Below are 24,907 nucleotides of genomic sequence, written 5' to 3'. Positions count from 1 at the left end.
CATGGGGACAAAGATTGTACTTTTTGGAAAAATGTCCTCTGGTCTTATGAAACAAAAATAGAACTGTTTGGCCATAATGACCACCGCTTGCAAGCCGAAGAACACCATCCCAACCGTGAAGCACGGGTGTGGCAGCATCATGTTGTGGGGGTGCTTTGCTCCAGTAGTGACTGGTGCACTTCACAAAATAGATGGCATCATGAGGCAGGAAAATTATGTGGATATATTGATGCAGCATCTCAAGACATCAGTCAGGAAGTTAAAGCTTGGCCGCAAATGTGTCTTTCAAATGGACAATGACACCAAGCATACCTCCAATGTTGTGGCAAAATGGCTTAAGGACAACAGAGTCAAAGTATTGGAGTGGCCAACACAAAGCCCTGACCTCAATCCTATAGAAAATGTGTGGGCAAGGAGGCCTACAAACCTGACTCAGTTACACCAGCTCTGTCAGGAGGAATGTGCTGAAATTCCCCCAATTTATTGTGGGACGCTTGTGGAAGGCTACCCAAAATGTTTGACCCAAGTTAAACAGTTTAAAGGCAATGCTACCAAATACTAATTGAGTGTATGTAAACTTCTGACCCACTGGGAATGTGATGAAAGAAATTAAAGCTGAAATAAATAATTCTCTCTACTATTATTCTGACATTTCACATTCTTAAAATAAAGTGGTGATCCTAACTGACCCAAGACTGGACATTTGTACTTGGATTAAATGTCAGGAATTGTGAAAAACTGAATTTAAATGTATTTGCCTAAGGTGTATGTAAACTTCCGACTTCAACTGTACATACAGAGGCTTGCGAAAGTATTCACCCCACTTGGCCATTTCCTATTTTGTTGCCTTAAAACCTGGAATTAAAATAGATTTTGGGAGGTGGTTGTATCATTTGATTTCCACAGCATGCCTACCACTTTTAAGGTTGGAAATATTTTTAATTGTGAAACAAGAAATAAGACAAAAAAAAAACAGAAAACTTGAGCGTGCATAACTGTTCACCCCCCCCCAAAGTCAATACTTTGTAGAGCGAACTTTTGCAGAAATTACAGCTGCAAATCTCTTGGGGTATGTCTCTATAAGTTTGGCACATCTAGCCACTGGGATTCTTTCCCATTCTTCAAGGCAAAACTGCTCCAGCTCCTTCAAGTAGGATGGGTTCCACTGGTGTACAGCAATCTTTAAGTAATACCACAGATTCTCAATTGGATTGAGGTCTGGGCATTGACTAGGCCATTCCAAGACATTTAAATGTTTCCCCTAAAACCACTCGAGTGTTGCTTTAGCAGTATGCTTAGGGTCAATGTCCTGCTGGAAGGTGAACCTCCGTCCCAGCCTCAAATCTCTGGAAGACAGGTTTTCCTCAAGAATTTCCCTGTATTTAGCTCCATCCATCAGTCCTTCAATTCTGACCAGTTTCCCAGTACCTGCCGATGAAAAACTGTGGGGGATGGTATTCTCGGGGTGATGAGAGGTGTTGGGTTTGCGCCTGACATTGCGTTTTCCTTGATGGCCAAAATGCTCAATTTTAGTCTTATCTGACCAGAGTACCTTCTTCCATATGTTTGGGGAGTCTCCCACACGTGTTTGCTTATTTTTTTCTTTAACCTGTTGGGAATAGGGGGCAGTATTGAAACGGCTGGATAAAAAACGTACCCGATTTAATCTGGTTACTACTCCTGCCCAGTAACTAGAATATGCATATAATTATTGGCTTTGGATAGAAAACACTCCAAAGTTTCTAAAACTGTTTGAATGGTGTCTGTGAGTATAACAGAACTCAAATGGCAGGTCAAAACCTGAGAGATTCCTTTACAGGAAGTGGCCTGTCTGACCATTTATTGTCTTTCTTTGACATCTCATCCCATTACAAAGGATCTCTGCGGTAACGTGACACTTCCCACGGCTCCAATAGGCTCTCAGAGCCCGGGAAAAACCTGAATGTCGTCATTTCAGCCCCAGGCTGAAACACATTATCGCCTTTCTCAAGTGGCCGATCAAGGGACTGTGGGCTTAGGCGCGTGCAGTGGCCGCCCCCGTCTTTGTGTTTTTTCCTCTGTTTGCCGAAAAGGAGATTCCCAGTCGGAATATTATCGCTTTTGTACGAGATAAATTGCATAAAAATTGATTTTAAACAGTGGTTGACATGCTTCGAAGTACGGTAATGGAATATTTTGAATTTTTTTGTCACGAATTGCGCCATGCCCGCGACCCTGATTTACCATTTCGGATAGTGTCTGGGACGCACGAACAAAACGCCGCTATTCGGATATAACGATGGATTATTTTGGACCAAACCAACATTTGTTATTGAAGTAGCAGTCCTGGGAGTGCATTCTGACGAAGACAACAAAAGGTAATCAAACTTTTGTAATAGTAAATCTGATTTTCATGAAGGCTAAACTTGCCGGGTGTCTAAATAGCTAGCCCGTGATGGCTGGGCTATGTACTTAGAATATTGCAAAATGTGCTTTCACCAAAAAGCTATTTTAAAATCAGACATATCGAGTGCATAGAGGAGTTCTGTATCTATAATTCTTAAAATAATTGTTATGCTTTTTGTGAACGTTTATCGTGAGTAATTTTGTAAATTGTTGTAAATTCCCCGGAAGCTTGCTAGTTCTGAACGTCACATGCTAATGTAAAAAGCTGTTTTTTGATATAAATATGAACTTGATTGAACAAAACATGCATGTATTGTATAACATAATGTCCTAGGGTTGTCATCTGATGAAGATCATCAAAGGTTAGTGCTGAATTTAGCTGTCTTCTGGGTTTTTGTGACATTATATGCTAGCTTGAAAAATGGGTGTCTGATTATTTCTGGCTGGGTACTCTGCTGACATAATCTAATGTTTTGCTTTCGTTGTAAAGTCTTTTTGAAATCGGACAGTGTGGTTAGATTAACGAGAGTCTTGTCTTTAAATAGCTGTAAAATAGTCATATGTTTGAGAAATTGAAGTAATAGGATTTTTAAGGTATTTGAAACACGCGCCACTGGATTACACTGGCTGTTACGTAGGTGGGACGATTACGTCCCGCCTAGCCCATAGAGGTTAAGCAATGGATTGTTTCTGGCCACTCTTCCATAAAGCCCAGCTCTGTGGAGTGTATGGCTACATCTAGACGTTCCGCTAGCGGAACACCTGCTCCAATATCCAATGATAGGCGTGGCGCGAATTACAAATTCCTCAAAAATACAAAAACTTCAATTTTTCAAACATATGACTATTTCACAGCATTTTATAGACAAGACTCTCCTTTATCTAACCACACTGTCCGATTTCAAAAAGGCTTTACAGCGAAAGCAAAACATTAGATTATGTCAGCAGAGTACCAAGCCAGAAATAATCAGACACCCATTTTTCAAGCTAGCATATAATGTCACAAAAACCCAGAAGACAGCTAAATGCAGCACTAACCTTTGATGATCTTCATCAGATGACACACCTAGGACATTATGTTATACAATACATGCATGTTTTGTTCAATCAAGTTCATATTTATATAAAAAAACAGCTTTTTACATTAGCATGTGACGTTCAGAACTAGCATACCCCCCGCAAACTTCCGGGGAATTTGCTAACAATTTACTAAATTACTCACGATAAACGTTCACAAAAAGCATAACAATTATTTTAAGAATTATAAATACAGAACTCCTCTATGCACTCGATATGTCCGATTTTAAAATAGCTTTTTGGTGAAAGCACATTTTGCAATATTCTAAGTACATTGCCCAGCCATCACGGGCTAGCTATTTAGACACCCGGCAAGTTTAGCACTCACCAATATCAGATTTACTATTATAAAAGTTTGATTACCTTTTGTTGTCTTCGACACTAGAAAAGCTTAACCAAGTTACATTATTCCCAAAGGGTCGTTACAGCTGTAATTCAGACAAAAAAACACTTCACCCAAGCACTGATATTTAACCCTTTCTCCTAGGCTGAGTCTCCTCCTCCACAAGCGAACAGCCAATGCATCCCTGTTGCTAGACAGAACCTTCCTTTCTTCCTCACTTTATCTGACCTGACCTTTACCCCAAAGTACTCACTCCTCCCCAACTCAAGGCTGTCATGGTTATTGATACCAGACTGTGTCTCTTTTGCTCCCAGAGGATCCCTGATGGCTAACAATAACATATCCTGACATAATGTAAAAGTTATTCATTACCCTCTCTCCCTCAGGAACATTTGTTTGTTTCTAAGATCTCCACCCATCTCCCCTTATCAATGCCTGCCACATATAATTGCTTCCCTGCACTTAACACATTCCAAGTTTAGTTGCACCCACTATATACCTTCCTCCTATAACCCTTAACATCTGTTGTAGACCCTCAACCTTATCACTCCATCAGTGACATGAATAAGTAACATTTCATATTCTCAGAACCCAACAACTTCTTACCTGATAGTTTAATTGTTTATTAAACACATTGCAATTCCGCACAGAGGTTAAAATGCTTGTTGGTTCATATAACCAAATATCTGTAACCAAATATTGTTGATGATTAAAGTTGTGTGTAACCAATCTATTCTTCCACAAGTCAGTTTTGTGCTCTTGCAAATAATGCCTTGTATTGTATTCAATAGATCAACTCACTGCTTTGCACAATGAACAACCGAGATGGTACCCTGTGGCTCTCTGTTTCTATGTCACAGAACTAGAAGAATCAATATGCTGAATGCGTCGCTGTCTCTTTCCATCCAAAGGCTAATTGAGGAGGGGAATGAGTGAATGCCCACCTCTACAAGGTGGGCATTCACTCGTCTTCTCTATCTGTGCAGGCAGACAAACGTTGGTATGTCATTATTATGTATTGTTGGAGACATGGTCAATAGTCAAAAACTAAGGCCGAGATTCAATCCAATTAACGTTATAGCGCAGGGCACTATAACAGAACCAACTCAGTGGCCTTGTGGTTAGCATGTCAGCCTGAGATGGAAGGTTGGAGGGTGATGCCTGGCCGTGTCATGCCAGACGTAAAAATGTGACCCGATGAGTCTCTGCTTGGCACTCGGCATAAAGAAGATAGATTGCGGGTAAGGCCCTGCAATAGACTCGTATCCTGTCCAGGGGTGTACTTGTATGTCAAGCTGCCTCATCTACAGGAGATTGCAACAGCAGCCTATGAAGAGTTTTGGCTCACACAAGCCAAGGCTACTTACTTTTGACTTACTATAACAGACTTTTAAAGGTAATTTACCCTTGAGCTGACATGCGCAACGTTTAAAATGCTGTTAAAAGGCGCATTGTCGACTGTAGAGTGCCCTCTGCTATAACACCAAATGGATTGAATCTCAGTTTCTGAATGATCTCAGTCCCAAGACAAAGATCTACAGTCGTAGGCAAAAGTTTTGAGAATGGCACAAATATTAATTTCCACAAAGTTTGCTGCTTCAGTTTCTTTAGATAATTTTGTCAGATGTTACTATGGAATACTGAAGTATAATTACAAGCATTTCATGAGTGTCAAAGGCTTTTATTGACAATTACATGAAGTTGATGCAAAGAGTCAATATTTGCAGTGTTGACCCTTCTTTTTCAAGACCTCTGCAATCTGCCTTGGCATGCTGTCAATTAACTTCTGGGCCACATCCTAACTGATGGCAGCCCATTCTTGCATAATCAATGCTTGGTGTTTGTCAGAATTTGTGGGGTTCTGTTTGTCCACCTGCCTCTTGAGGATTAACCTCAAGTTCACAATGGGATTAAGGTCTGGGGAGTTTGCTGGCCATGGACCCAAAATATCAGTTTTGTTCCCCGAGCCACTTAGTTATCACTTTTGCCTTATGGCAAGGTGCTCCATCATGCTGGAAAAGGCATTGTTTGTCACCAAACTTTTCCTGGATGGTTGGGAGAAGTTGCTCTCGGAGGATGTGTTGGTACCATTCTTTATTCATGGCTGTGTTCTTAGGCAAAATTGTGAGTGAGCCCACTCCCTTGGCTGAGAAGCAACCCCACACATGAATGGTCTCAGGATGCTTTACTGTTGGCATGACACAGGACTGATGGTAGCGCTCACCTTGTCTTCTCCGGAGAAGCTTTTTTCCGGATGCCCCAAACAATCGGAAAGGGGATTCATCAGAGAAAATTACATTACCCCAGTCCTCAGCAGTTCAATCCCTGTACCTTTTGCAGAATATCAGTCTGTCCCGGATGTTTTTCCTGGAGAGAAGTGACTTCTTTGCTGCCCTTCTTGACACCAGGCCATCCTCCAAAAGTCTTTGCCTAACTGTGCATGCAGATGCACTCACACCTGCCTGCTGCCATTCCTGAGCAAGCTCTGTACTGGTGGTGCCCCGATCCCGCAGCTGAATCAACTTTAGGAGACGGTCCTGGTGCTTGCTGGACTTTCTTGGGCGCCCTGAAGCCTTCTTCACAACAATTGAACCGCTCTCCTTGAAGTTCTTGATGATCCGATAAATGGTTGATTTAGGTGCAATCTTACTGGCAGCAATATCCTTGTCTGTGAAGCCCTTTTTGTGCAAAGCAATGATGACGGCACGTGTTTCCTTGCAGGTAACCATGTTTGACAGAGGAAGAACAATGATTCCAAGCAGCATCCTCCTTTTGAAGCTTACAGTCTGTTATTCGAACTCAATCAGCATGACAGAGTGATCTCCAGCCTTGTCCTCGTCAACACTCACACCTGTGTTAACGAGAGAATCACTGACATGATGTCAGCTGGTCCTTTTGTGGCAGGGCTGAAATGCAGTGGAAATGTTTTTGGGGGATTCAGTTCATTTGCATGGCAAAGAGGGTCTTTGCAATTAATTGCAATTCATCTGATCACTCTTCATGACATTCTGGAGTATATGCAAATTGCCATCATACAAACTGAGGCAGCAGACTTTGTGAAAATTAATATTTGTGTCATTCTCAAACCTTTTGGCCATGACTGTACAATTCACTGAACCTGTAGCTCCCTGGGTTTGTGGAGTTCTATCATATCTCAAAAGTTCATGCATAATACCGTACGGGCAATGATCGATAATCACGCAGTGATCTATTACTGAGCTTCATTCCTCCTCTCTTAGCCTCTGCCTCTCTGGCTGGAACCATGGAATCTTGTTTCCCAAAAGAAAAATTCTTTATCAAACTTTCAATCCCATAATCTGTGAGCAAAGAGAGAGTGTTTTCAGCCATACTTGATGGGTGAGAAGTTACATCAGTAGCAAAACAAAACTCAAAAGGTTAAGTAGGTAGCACTCTGTTTTCAGTAGTGTTTCCACTATTATTTAGCAAGTATCAAATTGTATGTGGAATAAACCTATGTTTATCCATTCACAACTAGTCCAAATTTGGGCATACATACATACATGACATAAAGATGCTGCGTCAAAAGCGTGCTATAATTGCTCAATGCGGCTCTGGGTCAAATCCAGATAGAAACACCCTGAAAGATGGCAAGTGTTGTGTGCGCTGTGACTCCTTTTTAAATAGCATTGATCTCTAGAAGGGCTGCCATCGCCAGCTTTCGCTCAAAATCATTAGTGTCATCTGTTAGCAATAATTGATGTGAATAGTAAATAATTGCATCAGGGAGCTGGGGACGAGGCCAATTTGGTCCATTCATTGATATTCACCTAATAGTTGATGATCCGCTCTATTCTTTATTTCCCATGCGCTGTGGCAGAATGCCAAACCAAAGCACGTTCCAGCAGACTAATCTGGGAGCTAATTACCGTTGGCAACTCCAAGAGTTTCTCTGAGATTTGACATCACTGATACAGTCAGATAAAAACATTCAATTTACAGCAGCAACTACGATTCAAGGGTGACTTCAGTGCCAGTGCTGGGAGAATTTTTCTTCCTTTCATTATCTCAAGGACTTTAAGGGAAGTTTGATTACTGTACAATAACTCAAATGTTGGTTGTTGTTTTGCTACTGAGATTCATTTTGAAAGTGAAACAAGCATGGGATAAGCAATGACATCTTAATTGCATCGACACAATTACAATTTGGAGGAACTACAGAACAATTGCTTCAGCCATGAAAGATTGGCCTTCATCGCACTACACTTTTTTTTAACCTAAAGGCTACAACACTTTGGAGTTGGCACAAAAACATTAGTGCCCTGGACCTTAACCTAGACCATTGATTCCCAACCAGGGCTTACTAGGACCCCTGGGGGTACTTGGCTTATCCACAGGGGGTACTTGAGAAGGCTCATGAGACCATAGGCCTACTGGTAAAATGCACGAGGGGTACTTTAGGGGTATTCCGGGCAGAGCAAAAGTCAGTTGGTGGTACAGTAACCAAAAAAGGTTGGGAACCACTGACCTGGACAATTTAATAAATGTCTTTCCTTTTGTACATTCCTCAAATAGTGGTCCATCCTCTGTACAAGCAATGTAATGAGTGTTATTAATATAGCCTTTTGAAGAAAACTAGACAAACTCCGCAGCGCTGACAGTAATTACTACAGATTTCGATCAGACTGATTTCTGTGCAACATTGCTTAAATGACTTTAGATGGAGGGAGATAGAATATTCAAGCACGTCCTGGGCTTTTATATGATTAGGGACTTAAAACATTGTCTTTACGGATGAAGCAGGTATTTTGGTGAACATACATTGAGAGTGGAAAGATGTCTCAATGATAGGGTTGCAAAATTTCGGGAAATTTTAATACATTTCCTAGGATTCCGGATTTCCTGTTTATTCGATCCTGATATTGGGAGTTCTCCAACCGGGATTTCGGGAAAACCAGGTAATTTATTGAAAGTTCCTGGAATTTTGGAAACCTACTCAATAACAATCAAATGTCAATCTGAGCAGGTCATTAGCCTGCTTACTCTGTGCCCCTCCAAGAGCTGAGTTAACATTGGTTGACATTACCTCATTCTTATAGAAAATTGACAGGAGTCGGATTCCAATGTTGAAGGACATCGGAGGATTACACATATTTGAATGTGTGCTGTAATTTGTGCTGTGATTAATGTAATTGCAAAAGGTCAGTTTAATCGTATAGTGAAACCCTATAAGGCTGACTCATTTAAACTTTCGTCAATTCGAAATGAAAGCAGTCAATTCAGGAAGTGATGTGAATTCAAAATTAAAACATTAATCTTTTACTTATCAGTTTGAGAATTTCAGTTTACTTCCTGCATTGACACAAACAGTGGGGCCCAGAATTATTGACACCATTGATAAAGATTATCAAAAATATCTGTATAAATTAAATAATTTAAATACTGAGCTATATTGTTTTTGCCAGAAAATTGGGAAATTATATTATTTTATACGTATACAATTGCTCAGAGAAAGAGATTTTGTTTAAGAAGTAATACTTTTTTCTCAAAAAGGTATGGGTCAAAATGTTTGTTTTTAATAGTTTTCAATACCTCGCCATGCGAGGATAACAGCACAGCCATTTTCTAAAATGTTTATTGAATTGGAGAACACATTGGGAGCGATCCTTCCAGATCCTTGATATCCTTTGTCTGTGCTTATGAATTGCCCTCTTCAGTTCCCAAACCACAGGTTTTCATTTGGTTTCAAGTCTGGAGACTGAGATATCCATTGCAAAATGTAGATTTTGTGGCCAATTAACAATTTCTTTGTGGATGTTGATGTGTGCTTGGAGTTATTGTCTTGCTGGAAGATCCACTTGCGGACAAGTTTCAGCCTACTAGCAGAGGCCACCAGGTTTTTGCTAAAATGTCTTAATACTGTGGTACCGTGTGGCTCAGTTGGTAAAGCATAGAGCACTTGCAACACCAGGGTGGTGGGTTTGATTCCCAATATACACATATAAATATATGAATGAGCAATGACAGAGCGGCATAGGCTAAGATGCAATAGATAATATAGAATACAGTATATACATATGAGATGAGTAATGCAAGATATGTAAACATTAATAAAGTGGTATTATTAAAGTGACTAGCGTTCCATTTATTAAAGTGGCCAATGATTCTTCAAGTCTGTATGTAGGCAGCAGCCTCTCTGTGCTAGTGATGGCTGTTTAACAGTGGCCTTGAGATTGAAAAACAGCTTCTGTCTCTTGGTCCCAGCTTTGATGCACCTGTACTGACCTCGCCTTCTGGATGGTAGCGGGGTGAACAGTTAGGGGCTCGGTGGTTGTTGTCCTTGATGACCTTTTTGGCCTTCATGTGACATCCGGTGCTGTATGTGTCGTGGAGGGCAGGCAGTTTGTCCCCGGTGATGCGTTGTGCAGACCGCACCACCCTCTGGAGAGCCCTGCAGTTGTGGGCGGTGCAGTTGCCGTACCAGGCGGTGATACAGCCCAACAGGATGCTCTCAATTATGCATCTGTAAAAGTTTGAGTATTTTTGGTGACAAGCCACATTTCTTCAGCCTCCTGAGGTTGAAGAGGTGCTGGTGTGCCTTCTTCGCCGCACTGTCTGTGTGGGTGGACCATTTCAGTTTGTCCGTGATGGGTACGCCGAGGAACTTAAAACTTTCCACCTTCTCCACTGCTGTCCAGTCGATGTGGATAGGAGGGTGCTCCCTCTGCTGTTTCCTGAAGTAAACGATCATCTCCTTTGTTTTGTTGATGTTGAGTGAGAGGTTATGTTCCTGACACCACACTCTGAGAGCCCTCACCTCCTATTACTGTTGTGTCGTCTGCAAACTTCATGATTGAGTTGGAGGCGTGCATGGCCACGTAGTCATGGGTGAGCATGCAACCTTGTGGGGCCCCAGTGTGGAGGATCAGCGAAGTGGAGATGTTGTTTCCTACCTTCACCACCTGGTTGCAGCCCGTCAGGAAGTCCAGAACCCAATTGCACAGGGCAAGGGTTGAGACCCAGGGCCTCAAGCTTAATGATGAGCTTGAAGGGTACTTTGGTGTTGAATGCTGAGCTGTAGTCGATGAACAGCATTCTTACATAGGTGTTCCTCTTGTCCAGATGGGACAGGGCAGTGTGCAGTGTGATGGCAATTGCATCGTCTGTGGACCTATTGGGGCAGTAAGCAAATTGAAGTGGGTTTAGGGTGACAGGTAAGGTGGAGGTGATATGATCCTTGACTAGACTCTCAAAGCATTTCATGATGACAGAGGTGAGTCATTTAGTCATTTAATTCAGTTACCTTTGCATTCTTGGGTACAGGAACAATGGTGGCCATCTTGAAGCATGTGGGGACAACAGATTGGGATAGGGAGAGATTGAATATGTCCGTAAACACACCAGCCAGCTGGTCTACGCATGCTCTGAGGACGAGGCTAGGGATTCCGTCTGGGCCGGTGGTGGATCTTTGATGTCATGGGGCTATTTTGCTTCCACTTGTCCTGGGGCCCTTGTTAAGGTCAACGGCCTCATTATTTTTACCCAGTACCAGGATATTTTAGCCAAAAACCTAGTAGCCTCCTCCAGGAGGCTGAAACGTGGCCACAAGTGGATCTTCCAGCAGGACAATAACCCCAAGCACACATCAAACCCCCCCCCCATCCTAAAAAAAAGTATGATTGGCTACACAATGTACATTTTGCAATGGCCATCTCAGTCTGCAGACTTGAAACCCATTAAAAACCTGTGGTTTGAAGAGCAGACTAAGGATATCAAGGATCTGGAAGGATTCTCTATGGAATAATGGTCCATGCAGAATCTTATGTGTTCTCCAACTCATAAAACATTTTAGAAAAAGGCTCAGTGCCATTATCCTCGCAAGGTGAGATGTTGAAAGGTATTGAAAACAGGGGCATCAATAATTTTTTGACCCCTACCTTTTAGCCTCTCCGAGCAATTGTATTGGTATAAAATTATATAATTTACTATTTTTTCATGCAATATTGCTTAGTATTTTAATTATTTATTTTTTACAGTCATTTTTGCTCATCTTTATCAAGGGTCTCAATAATTTGGACCCCACTGTATATGTGCATTTACAATCAAGCAACGTATGTCAGGAGTTCTCATTGGTAAAACGTACACTCTTTGCATGCGGAGGACATTGCTCAGTGACTGTTTGAAAGATTCCATAACACTACAAAAAAATAGCATATTGAAGACTTTCTGGAATCTTGTTTGGAGAATAATTACGCTTCAAAACCCTCAGAACATTGAAGATTGCATAAAAACTGCCACAAGAAAGTTAAACAATATCTGTGTTTGTGTCACACATGTACAGTAGAGACAAGTCTTGGAGAAATTGTTGATGCGTCTCTACTGATGCCACTTTGTCTCAAACATCTATTATTCTGACCACGAAGGCTGAAATGGGAGCAAAGTAAACATGATTTATTGACATGGTTCTCTTTGCAATTAATCGTTTGTAGCAAACATTTCCAAATATATCTCTATATCCCCTCCGCTATATCTCTATATCCCCTCCACACACTACCCTAGCTAAGGTGACACGCTACCCTCACCTGTGTCTTATGGCTTGGGGGTAGAAGCTATTTGGGAGCCTCTTGGACCTAGACTTGGCTCTCCGGTAATCATTCTCCTCAGTGCTCTCGTCCCGCTCGTTTCCCCTGCCCACCTTCTTCCCCTCTCCATTCCCTGACCCCCACTACCCCCCCCCCCCTCCCCAGCTATTCACCCTCTCCCCCTCTTCTACATCTTCTTCTTCCTCTTCTCTTCCCCATCTCTCCTATTTCCTCTTGGTTGCTGAGCACCATGCCTTGCAGCCCATACAGTAATTAGGCTGTACTGCTGTTCACTTTCATTTTCACACTAGACAGAGAGATGGTGAAACCAGCACTGATGGCCTGGAAAGCCAACAGATCAAACTAGGTCTTGGCCCATGCAGCGTAACGTAACCCTGAGGAAAATAATTTCCTGTGTGCCTCTATGTGACCTTTCTACAGAGCCTCAATATGACTACCTCTCTAAAGTGACTTATTGTCTTGGGGTGAGTTTCCCAAAACCTTGGTATGTTAAGGGGCTTCCGAGTGGCACAGCGGTCTAAGGCACTGCATCTCAGTGCTAGAGGCGTCACTACAGACACCCTGGCTCAAATCCAGGCTGTATCACAAGCAGCCGTGATTGGGAGTCCCATAGGGCGGTGCACAATTGGCCCAGCGTCGTCTGGGTTTGGCTGGTGTAGGCCGTCATTGTTCTTAACTGACTTGCCTAGTTAAATAAAGTTCAACCCTCCTGTTGTGTTTGTTTCAAAAGTCAGAAAAGTCAGATAGTCTGAAAAGTCAGATTTTCAGAAAAGTCAGATTTTCAGAAAAGTCAGAAAAGTCTGATTTTCCGAAAAGTTGTTAATTAATTCTATGTACCTGGTCCAAAATATTATCACCTAATGTTGTGTTAGATCTTTTTATCAACTTAAGTTCTTGTGAACATTACAAGTTTTGAACTTCTATTCGCTATTTATGGCCTGAAGGGCTCATTGACCTGAGCGCATACAACTAGTTTTTGAGTAAAAAAGCATAATGCATGGATTATTTTGACTATAACAAATATTCAGTTGAAACATATTGTGCTATTTATCAGACTACTTCACTGTCAGTTTCCTGGCCTCTCCTCCTACTCCTCCTTCCTGGCCTCTCTCCTCCTCATAGAAAGATCAAGAGCCTCACATACAGTATAGCGTTTGGTCATTGTGCTGCCACAGAAAGAATTGTGAGCGAGGCCTCAAAAAACGTTATATACCAGAGCTGCGAGAAAAGTTATATATATTATTGAAACAATGTTGGGGTTGTTTGTGAGAATGCCAACAGGTGTGGTTCCCGTGGGGGAAAGATTCTATTGGGGAAAGGTTTCCGTGGGGGTTGCCATGGAAACCAAGAAGGGGAGTGAGGTGTGTGTGTGTGTGTGCTCAAACACACATGCATGTGGGGGTCTGAGAGAGGAAGTGTGTCCATCTGATGAATGGGCATATGCCTGAACTCAATTTTATACACTAATTGTAGTCTCACCCATTCATTTCTAATGACTGGTCATTTTTGACCCAGAACACCACAGGTGTACAAAAGTTAGATAAAACACCCAAAATGTAATGAAAATCATCAAAATGTATTTTGTGTGTGTGGACAAAGTCATGGAACCTTATGACAATCAGGTTAAATTAACTACATTTTTCAGAGAGAAAACTCTCGGTCCAATTCGACCGGAACACAACAGGAGGGTTAAATAAAGAATTAAAAAATAGCTTGAAACTTTATTGCTCTCCACAACCCAGCCACACTTCGTGAGACAGTAACGATAGTAAAAATCGATGTTTGACAATCAGCCTTCTGTGCCTGAAGGAACGCAAGTCGTTAAATTAAGCACTGCTGTTTTATGTGTGGTGAGCATCTGGTTCATTGATATATACGAAATACCACTTTAGCTACAAAGGTTTTGGGAAACACCCAAAAGACTTCTGCTCTCCGTCATGTTATTCATCTTGTTTCTGGGCCTTGTTTGATTTAATGTTTGTGGGTCTGTACAGTCAATGGTTAAAGCCACCATCTCTAGTATGTGTATGTCTGCTTTGGCTATTTGGGGAATTGCCAGTGATAGGTATAATAAGATGACCTATGTTTCAGCTCTCTGCAGCCGTATAGAGAAATCACAACCTCTAATGGAACCTGGGCACTTTGCTCCAGCACTATCGCAGTCCTAAGGCCATGGACCCTTGTCTTGATAATCACAGGCTTCATTGTTGCTCATTAGAGAGACAGGGCCTTGAGACTGTTGTAGTAATGCATGAGCAAAGGCTTCTACATATAATATGTCTCGGATATAGCACAGTTCTATACGCACTTAATGTCTAACATTTAACTGAAAACAGTGAATACTTTAAAAATGTTTTTTTTTTCTTGTAAATCACAAGGTACATAATTCCAACTACAACTCTTTCCTTTCTCCTGTCTTCATCAACCCCTAAGTCTATCTCTGTCTGAGTGTACAAAACATTAAGGACACCTGCTCTTTCCATGACAGACTGACCAGCTGAAAGCTATGATCCCTTATTGATGTCCACTTAAAATCAGTGCAGATGAAGTGGAAGAGACAGGTTAAATAAGATTTTTTAATACGTATTGAGCCAATTGAGACATGGATTGTGCATGTGTGCTATTCAGAGGGTGAATGTGCAAGACAAAATATTTAATTGTCTTTGAACGTGGTCTGGTGGTAGGTGCCAGGCACACTGGTTTGTGTCAAGAACTGAAATGCTGCTGGGGTTTTCATGCTCAACAGTTTCCCATGTGTATCAAGAAATTGTCCACCTCCCAAAGGACATCCAGCCAACTTGACACTGTCACCGTTGTTGTAAGAGACGGACCAAGGCGCAGCGTTTGTTGAGTTCCACATATTTATTTAAAGTGAAACTACTTCAACCAAAACAATAAACACAACGTGACTACATGGTGACACAAGCACCAACACAAACAATATCCCACAAATACAGGTGGGAAAAATGGCTACCTAAATATGATTCCCAATTAGAGGCAACGATCACCAGCTGCCTCTAACTGGGAACCATACAAAACACCAACATATAAATATTGAACTAGAACAACCCCTAGTCACGCCCTGACCTACTACACCATAGAGAACCAAGGGCTCTCTCTATGGTCAGGGCGTGACAGACACAATTGTGGGAAGCATTGGAGTCAACATGGGCAGCATCCCTGTGGAATGCTTTCGGCACCTTGTAGAGTCCATGCCCCGATGAATTGAGGCTATTCTGAGGGCAAAAGGGTGGGGTGTAACTCAATATTAGGAAGGTGTTCTTAATGTTTTATACACTCACTGTATGTACTGATTGAGCTTGAGGCTCAAGTGAGGCAGATGTCACCGATGGGTAGAGTGACTCACTCAACACTGTCAGCCAACCTCTAGAAGGGACGGGTGACACCGAGCTCTCCCAGTTAAGTGATTTCAGAACACATCAAACTGACACTGACACTCTGAACGGAGAAAACCTCCAGTGACACTTACATGATTCAGGAATCAGAATCAAATAAACAGGACATTTATTCAGTCAGGAACTGTCCAGTGTCATGTGGATAGAGTAAATGTGGATTGTTATTGGAATCTAAACATGATCAAATAAGTACCGTAAATTCCCTCAATGAATGAACACCGGGTAGCAAGTGGACCGAACCCTGAAATTAGATACTGTATGTGAAAACCATGTATTAATGTCTATAGAAGAATAGCATTATGTGAGTTACATGCCCAGATCTCAAGTTACAATTCTGCCTAAAAGCATAAAGTCATTGCCTAATCATCTCTATGGCATAATAAGGCTGTCTAGTACACCCACAGCATACTGGATAATGGTGTGTGCTGAACGAATAAATCAGAACTGGGAGCAATCTCCACATTACATGTTCCTGTGGGCCATTACCACTTCATTCCAATGCTAAAGATATCATATTAGCTGCATTCAAATACTCATACTAACCATACTATTTGTGAAGTAAATTCAGTATGTAGTATGCTTATTGGTCATAGTATGGATATAGTTAGTATGCCAAAGGTTCCCGGATGTCCTACTACATCCTACTCCGGATGTCCTACTACAAGTACAGCAGTTACTCCACCAAAAGGTTTGTGATTATGCTGCGATACTTAGAGGTCATTTGTAGTTTAGTATGGTACCCTGCGTCACCACAAGCAGTGAACACAATTTCTGTGCTTTTAGGGCAATAATGCAATTCTTCAGAAAATGGGCGTAGCTTCACAACGTTTTCAGATTTTAAGAAAATTGTGGAAAATGTGCAGCCGAAGTCTGTCGAAAACAGATATGAATTAATTGCTTCAACAAATTATGACAAATGTTAAGACATTTTTTAGCAATAAAGTAATTACTTTTGAAATACGTGAGTTACGTTACTAGTTATGTTGGCTGACAATATGTTAGCTACGCTAGCCTTACAAACCACATAGCATATCATAACAGCAGTTGCTTGTATGTACCAGTATGTTAGCTAGCTACCTAACATTAGTTGGCTACTAATACATCGAACTTGCCAGTATATTAACTATATGCACTCTAACTAACTACCCAATGTGTATTGACTTGATTATTCATGAAATTCTAGTTTACCTAAGTGGTATAGTCATTGTGCGTTCTCAAATGGACATTGTTAATGAAGTTGTAAGGTGTCTAGCTAGTAATTTGTTATGCTAACAAGAAGTTGCCTAGCAACAGGATATACTTCCAGTAGACAGGTGAAGTGCTAGTACACTCAACTGAAAGGATACCATTAATTTACAGTATACTAAATGAATGGAGCCTCCTGGCTGAGGAGCGTCGCTGGAGACTCCGGGCTGGGGAGCGTCGCTGGAGGCTCCGGGCTGGGGAGCGTCGCTGGAGGCTCCGGGCTGGGGAGCGTCGCTGGAGGCTCCGGGCTGGGGAGCGTCGCTGGAGGCTCCGGGCTGGGGAGCGTCGCTGAAGGCTGCAGACTGGAAAGCGTCGCTGGAGACCCAGTGCTCACAGCAGGCACTGGCTGTACCGGGTGATGGAGGCGCACTGGAGGGTGAGTGCATGGAGCAGGAACAGGACGTACTGGACTGGGCAGACGCACTGGAAGCCTGATGCGTGGGGCTGGCTTTGGAGGCGCCAGACTAGTAACACGCACCTCATGAGCTAGTGCGGGGAGCAGGAACAGGACGTACTGGCCTGGGCAGGTGAACTAGAGGCCTGATGCGTGGGGCTGGCTTAGGAGGCGCCAGACTAGTAACACGCACCTCAGAGCTAGTGCGGGGAGCAGGAACAGGACGTACTGGACTGGGCAGGCGCACTAGAGGCCTGATGCGTGGGGCTGGCTTTGGAGGCGCCAGACTAGTGACACGCACCTCAGGGCTAGTGCGAGGAGCAGGAACAGGACGTACTGGACTGGGCAGGCGCACTAGAGGCCTGATGCGTGGAGCTGGCTTTGGGGAGCGCCAGACTAGTGACACGCACCTCAGGGCTAGTGCGAGGAGCAGGAACAGGGTAAACTGGACCGAGGAGATGCACTGGTGGCCAGATGCGCTGCGCCGGCGCACTTCTCCCTGGCTGCCGGCTAACTCTCGCCTGGCAACGCTGCGTAGCCCTTATTGACCGCACCGGACTGTGCACGTGTATGGGCGACACAGTGCGTATCTCCGCATAACAAGGTGCTTGCTTGATCCGTCACTCCCCATAATAAGCACGGGGAGTTGGCTCAGGTCTCCAACCTGACTCTGCCCAACTCCCCGTGTGCCCCCCCCAAAAAAATGGGGGGATGCCTCTCAGCCTCATCTAGCTCCCTTAGTTTCCTCTCCCAGAAACGTCGTTCTGCCTCCCACGTCCACCCTTCTCTTCGGTGCTCCAATCCCCGCTGCTTGGGCCTTGTTTGGTGGGTGGTTCTGTCATGGGCGTCGTAAGGATAGGACCAAGGATCAGTGGGTAAAGTGCTCATACTTAATTTATTTGATGAAAACAATTAAACAAAATAAACGTACAATGAAAAACAGTTCCATAAGGCACACAGGCTATTCAGAAAATAACCACCCACAAAACAGAAGTGAAAACAAACCCCACTAAATATGGCCTCCAATTAGAGACAACGACAACCAGCTGCCTCTAATTGGAGGTCATTGCCAAAAACCCAACATAGAAATAGAAAATATAGAACATAAACCAAAAACACCGAACCACACAAAACAAACACCCTCTGCCACGCCCTGACCAAACTACAATAACAAATAACCCCTTTTACTGGTCAGGACGTGACATTATGTTAGTATACGTAGGTATTCGAACACAGCTATTGTCTTATCACAGAAATGCAAGATGCTTAGAAGGAATTGCTTGAAAGACAGAAATGTCTTTCATTTGACAGACAAATGTAAAACACAATTTAATTTACGTAAACTATAAGTACATTTGAAATTAAATTGTTGCACACACACCACACACTCCCCATCACCACTATCTTCCCCCCACCCCTAAAAAATGAATTTTTTGAAGGTTTCAATAGAAAGGGAAAACAGTCAAACCAAGTCCTATTCAATCAAGTGGGACATTTTCAGACACCTGGTAACCAGTTTTGATTGAATCGGAACCCCAGGAGTATTTTTCTTCGGAAAACACAAAAGGACACTGATTTAACACTCCTAAAAATAACACCCAAAAGTGTTACTAACACCTATGAATCCCACTTTAATGTTTTACTATAGTAACAAACACTTTACCCAATGATTTATATCCAGTGCCGTCAGAAATTATTCAGACCCCTATTTTTTACAATGGTGGGGGAGTACCAAGATGGAGGAGTGGTGGCTTCAAAACAGCACCTCCCTGTCAGTCAACTAGTGTATACAGTGCCTTCAGAAATTATTCACACCCCTTGACTTTTTCCACATTTTGTTGTGTTACAGCCTGAATTTAAAATAGATTAAATTGAGAGTTTTTGTCACTGGCCTACACGCAATACCCCATAATGTCAAAGTGGAATCATGTTTTATTTATTTTTTACAAATTTATAAAACATGAAAAGCTGAAATGTCTTAAGTCAATAAGTAGTCAACCCCTTTGTTATGGCAAGCCTAAATAAGTTCAGGAGTAAATATTTGCTTAAGTCACAAAATAAGTTGCATTAACTCACAATAATAGTGTTTAACATGATTTGTCAATGACTGCCTCAAGGTCCCTCAGTCGAGCAGTGAATTTCAAACACAGATTCAACCACAAAGACCAGGGAGGTTTTCCAATGCCTCTAAGAGCACCTATTGGTAGATGGGTAAAAAAATTGAAAAAGCTGACCGGTGGCTTCAAAGCCTATCATTGGCCAGTACATAGCATCAGAAATCCATGGTTTAAATACATCAGGGATGGACAACTTTGATGGGGGTGGGGGCCACAAAAAATCTTAACTCATCAAGAAGGGCCACAGTTGTGAGAAAAACATTTTAGTGGCCCCCCTCTTGACAGCGGAGAGAAATGTATACATTTTATAACAAATTTCATGCAATTCTACTAATTTTGTCATGGGGCGGAGAGGAAAATGAGCAGTTTACAATTCTACACATTTTGCCATAGGGTGGTGAGAAATGTTTGCAGTTTTTAATATGATATCTGAGTGAGACTGACTAACAAAAGCAACGGGGCCCATCCAGCTGGTAATTTGACCATGATAACAAGTTTAGAAAGCTGACTGCTAAACTAACTTAGTCTAAAAAGACTTCACTGACGTGAGCTAATTGACTGATTAACAGTGACTGACTTAACAAGAGAAAAACTGCTGATGGGAAATCAAATGTTGAAATTGTGTATTTTACTATTCTAACCTTCAACAGTAAGTTGAAAGCCTGACTGAGTTCCAAAATTGTTAGTATTTTGTTTTTTTAATTATTTTTGTTTCGTTTTTGGGGAAATTGACCTGAGGACCTTCAAAAGGGGGGCCACGTGCTGCCAGTTGCCCATCCCTGATATACACAATTGGTTCTACCCTGTCAGATTTGTACCAATATAACTCTCTGCTACAGCACCACTGATCTCCGGCAGGAAGAAGTGCAGTCAGTTGCTCCCTTAGTGAGTTGGTGAATTTGACCTTTACAGAAAAGGCCAGGGATGTGGGACAACGTTAATTGCATTGCAGTATTATTTAGTGTGTTGTTACAAACAGAATGCATGTATTGGAACATTTGTACTCTGTATAGACTTCATTATTTTCACTTTGTCAGTTAGGTTAGTATTATGGGGCAAAAAGTTGGCGGAAAAACATCTTGGTTTGAAAGGTGTATTAGACACTTTTAATCTTTCTGTCTTGTGGGGAATTCAGCACATGTACTCCCTGTGCAGTCTTGTAGATGTTTTCACATCTACTGTGCGGTGGATCATTTTATCTTTTTGCAAAGCCATGGCCAGTTAGGAGGCTACACAAGTCCACAAGGGAGTAAAAAATCTTCGACGATTTAAATGTTGGTGTTTAATTTGAAGAAAAAGTAAATGCAATGGAAGGAGAGAATTACAGATTACAGTTATTATGGTCTCTGTCTTGTTCTTTTCCTTTTTGACCTCACTGGAAATGGTCATGGTTTGAACATGAAATGTTTGATTCCCCTGTCTTTGCTTATTTGAGCTGTTCTTTCCTTAATATGGACTTGGTCTTTTACCAAATAGGGCTATCTTCTGTATACCACCCCTACCTTGTCACATCACAACTGATTGGCTCAAACACATTAAGAAGGAAATCAATTCCACAAATTAACAAGGGACACCTGTTAATTGAAATGCATTCCAGGTGACTATCTCATGAAGCTGGTTGAGAGAATGCCAAGAGTGTGCAAAGCTGTCATTAAGGCAAAGGGTGACTACTTTGAAGAATCTCAAATATAAATATATTTTGATTTGTTTAACACTTTTTTGGTTACATGATTCCATGTGTTATTTCATAGTTTTGATGTCTTCACTATTATTCTACAATGTTGAAAATAGTAAAAAAATTAAGAAAAACCACTGAATGAACAGGTGTGTCCAAACTTTTGACTGGTACGTTATGTAAGTGATTGTCTTCAATAAGCAATGTCTGTACACTGAACATACAAAACACCTGCTCTTTTCATGACAGACTTACAGTACTCATAGAAATCCACTTCCAGGTGAAAGCTATGATCCCTTACTGATGTCACTTGTTAAATCCCCTTCAATAAGTGTAGATGAAGGGGAAGAGGCAAGTTAAATAGGGATTTTTAAGCCTTAAGACATGGGTTGTGTATGTGTGGCATTCAGGGGGTGAATGGGCAAGACAAAAGAGTAAAGTGCTTTTGAACAGGGTATGGTAGTAGGTGCCAGGTGCACCGGTTTGAGTGTGTCAAGAACTGCAACGCTGCTGGGTTTTTCATGCTCAGCAGTTCTAGTGTGTATCAAGAATGGTCCACCACCCAAAGAACATCCAGCCAACTTGACACAAATGTGGGAAGCATTGGAGTCAACATTGGCCAGCGTCTCTGTGGAACACTTTCAACACGGGCGAGCATCCCTGTCAAAAGCTTTCCACATCTTGTAGAGTCCATGCCCCAATGAAGTAAACATTTTTTTGACCAATCCCATGAACCTGCTCAAATGCTAATACAGCTTAGTTATTGTTGGTCTTTATCCAGTCTATACCAAGCCAGCCTACCTGGGAGACAGGGTTGCTGGATATTTTGACCCGCTGCTGGAACAGAACGTTCAGTATGCGGTTCTGCTGCTCCAAGTCAAACACGCGTGTCCTCAGCTTCACACACTCCTCTTTTAGGTCCTGGACATTCACCCACACAAGCACAAGGAAGGTGGGTTAAACTTTGTATAAACCGGCATATAATTATACATGTCCAGTGTGCCTTCCATTATGATTTATGTAGGGCCAGGAGTTTTTCCTGACCATGTGACCTAACCAGGAAACACTTAGGGCCCTACAAGACATTCTTCATGCATTAAAATGGTAGTATGCATTCATAATATTTTACATACACACGACTCATAGAAAGTGTCCCTATAATATTAATTCCCAAGCATGGCACATCAGCAGAAAGTTGATAAGCATATACCATACTACTGTTCCAGCTGGCTGAAAGCCATTCTTACTTAGGTAATGTAAAGCGTAGTACAGAGAATTTTGAAATAGGTAATATAGCAGCATACAGTTCATGGAGCAAAAAAAATATTTAATTTAATAAGGTAACATTTTGTCAATTTAAAATGAACCATCTGCAAGTAGCCATGGAAGTTTAGAAGAAATGTGTCTTCCAAGTCAGAAATTGAGGAAGTATCGTCAAGTAAAGGGTTGGTTAAAAATTCTCTGTGCTATGCTTTACATTACCTAAGTATCAACGGCAATCAGCCAGCTGGAACAGTAGTAATGGTCTGACTAGCCAATGTTTTAATAGCTAGTAGTGAGCATGTGGTTTTTCAGTTTCAATAGACATGATGTGCTAACTAGTACACAACTAATTCTACTTATCATTATTAGCATTCCATCATTATTTATTTTATAGCCTCCCTTAGACTTGATTGACTTTAATGATGCTTTAATCAAACAAAACAAAGACAAACCTTTTGGGTGAGGAGCGCTTGAACAACCTGATTAGCCACCTTCAAGCAAAAGAGAGCAGAGAGAGAGAGGAGATAAACAAAAGAGACAATACACTCAAAGAAAGGTTAAGACAACGTTCAGTCAACATGTCATGATAAAGAAATCTTTGTCTTTCAGGCTTGTTGTACAATGTTTGTGTGAAGATGCAGAGACATTTACCTCCCCGATGTTTTAATTTTCCCCCATGATGAAATCAGGGAGGGGACTGTGGATCTGTCTCCCTCCGTTTGTTTGTACTTTAGTCACACGTGATATCTCAGACAGCATTGGGATGATTTTGACTAAACTTGGGTGAATGATGCATCTTGCTATAGAGATCTGGCATTTACAAAAGTACACGGATTGGCCAAAGGCGAGAGCGATAGTAATTAACTGAAATTAGTTAGTCACACACAATATCTCAATTGGCCCAAGGGGGGAGCTGCATCATTCATGGGGGACAAAAAGTTTACTGTTGCCTTGTTGTTGTTTGTTTGTTTCAAGGGCCCTAGTTGTTACTTTCATTACATATATTTAAAGCTTATACTATCATCTACATCTCTACAGTTGATTGTGTGTGTGTGTGTGTTTAGGACAGCCATTGGAATGTTATAGATGGTAAATCCACACACGCCCCTCATTAAGTTCTGATTCAGTACAGTTGCGTATTAAGCCATGGCTAAAGTCTAGTGTTTGTTGGTCGGGAAAAGAGAGATAAATAGATGCCAGAAGATTCAAATCAAATCAAATTTTATTTGTCACATGCGTTGAATACAACAGGTATTACAGTGAGGTATTACAGTGAAATGCTTACTTACAAGCCCTTAAAACTTCTTAAAGCACTGTTGGTTAAGAAAAAAAAGTAGGAAATAGAAAATAAAGTAACTAATAATTCAACAGCAGCAGTAAAATAACAATAGCGAGGCAATATACAGGGGCTACCGGTACAGAGTCAATGTGCGGGGTCACCGGTTAGTCAAGGTAATTGAGGTAATGTGTACATGTAGGTAGAGTTAAAGTGACTATGCATAGATAATAAACAGAGATTAGCAGCAGCGTAAAGAGGGTAGCCCTTTGCTTAGCTGTTCAGGAGTCTTATGGACTTGGGGGTAGAAGCTGTTAAGAAGCCTTTTGGACCTTGACTTGGCGCTCCGGTACCACTTTCCGTGTGGTAGCAGAGAGAACAGTCCATGACTAGGGTGGCTGGAGTCTTTTTAGGGCCTTCCTCTGACACCGCCTGGTATAGAGGTCCCAGATTTACATTTACATTTAAGTCATTTAGCAGACGCTCTTATCCAGAGCGACTTACAAAATGGTGCATTCACCTTATGATATCCAGTGGAACAACCACTTTACAATAGTGCATCTAAATATTTTAAGGGGGGGGGGTTAGAAGGATTACTTTATCCTATCCTAGGTATTCCTTAAAGAGGTGGGGTTTCAGGTGTCTCCGGAAGGTGGTGATTGACTCCGCTGTCCTGGCGTCGTGAGGGAGCTTGTTCCACCATTGGGGTGCCAGAGCAGCGAACAGTTTTGACTGGGCTGAGCGGGAACTGTGCTTCCTCAGAGGTAGGGGGGCCAGCAGGCCAGTGGTGGATGAACGCAGTGCCCTTGTTTGGGTGTAGGGCCTGATCAGAGCCTGAAGGTATGGAGGTGCCGTTCCCTTCACAGCTCCGTAGGCAATCACCATGGTCTTGTAGCGGATGCGAGCTTCAACTGGAAGCCAGTGGAGAGAGCGGAGGAGCGGGGTGACGTGAGAGAACTTGGGAAGGTTGAACACCAGACGGGCTGCGGCGTTCTGGATGAGTTGTAGGGGTTTAATGGCACAGGCAGGGAGCCCAGCCAACAGCGAGTTGCAGTAATCCAGACGGGAGATGACAAGTGCCTGGATTAGGACCTGCGCCGCTTCCTGTGTGAGGCAGGGTCGTACTCTGCGAATGTTGGAGAGCATGAACCTACA

The 24,907-nt window shown here is 42.2% G+C and overlaps 1 protein-coding gene across 1 annotated transcript in view; it reads right to left on the bottom strand.

Annotated features, from left to right (window-relative positions):
* Positions 1 to 24,907, bottom strand: part of LOC106581696 (nck-associated protein 5) — a 151,281-nt gene that overhangs the window by 41,039 nt on the left and 85,335 nt on the right. The window contains exons 6-7 of the mRNA XM_014163934.2: positions 22,929 to 22,967; positions 22,015 to 22,134 (exon numbers count right to left, since the gene is read on the bottom strand). Coding sequence (XP_014019409.1) covers positions 22,015 to 22,134; positions 22,929 to 22,967 — 159 coding nt within the window. The remainder of the gene's footprint in view (positions 1 to 22,014; positions 22,135 to 22,928; positions 22,968 to 24,907) is intronic.

The sequence above is a fragment of the Salmo salar genome, chromosome ssa21 (genome assembly GCF_905237065.1).
Source record: "Salmo salar chromosome ssa21, Ssal_v3.1, whole genome shotgun sequence".
In the NCBI taxonomy this organism is placed as follows: Eukaryota; Metazoa; Chordata; class Actinopteri; order Salmoniformes; family Salmonidae; genus Salmo; species Salmo salar.
Note: the sequence above shows the minus strand (reverse complement) of the source record. Positions and strands in the feature narration are given on the sequence as shown.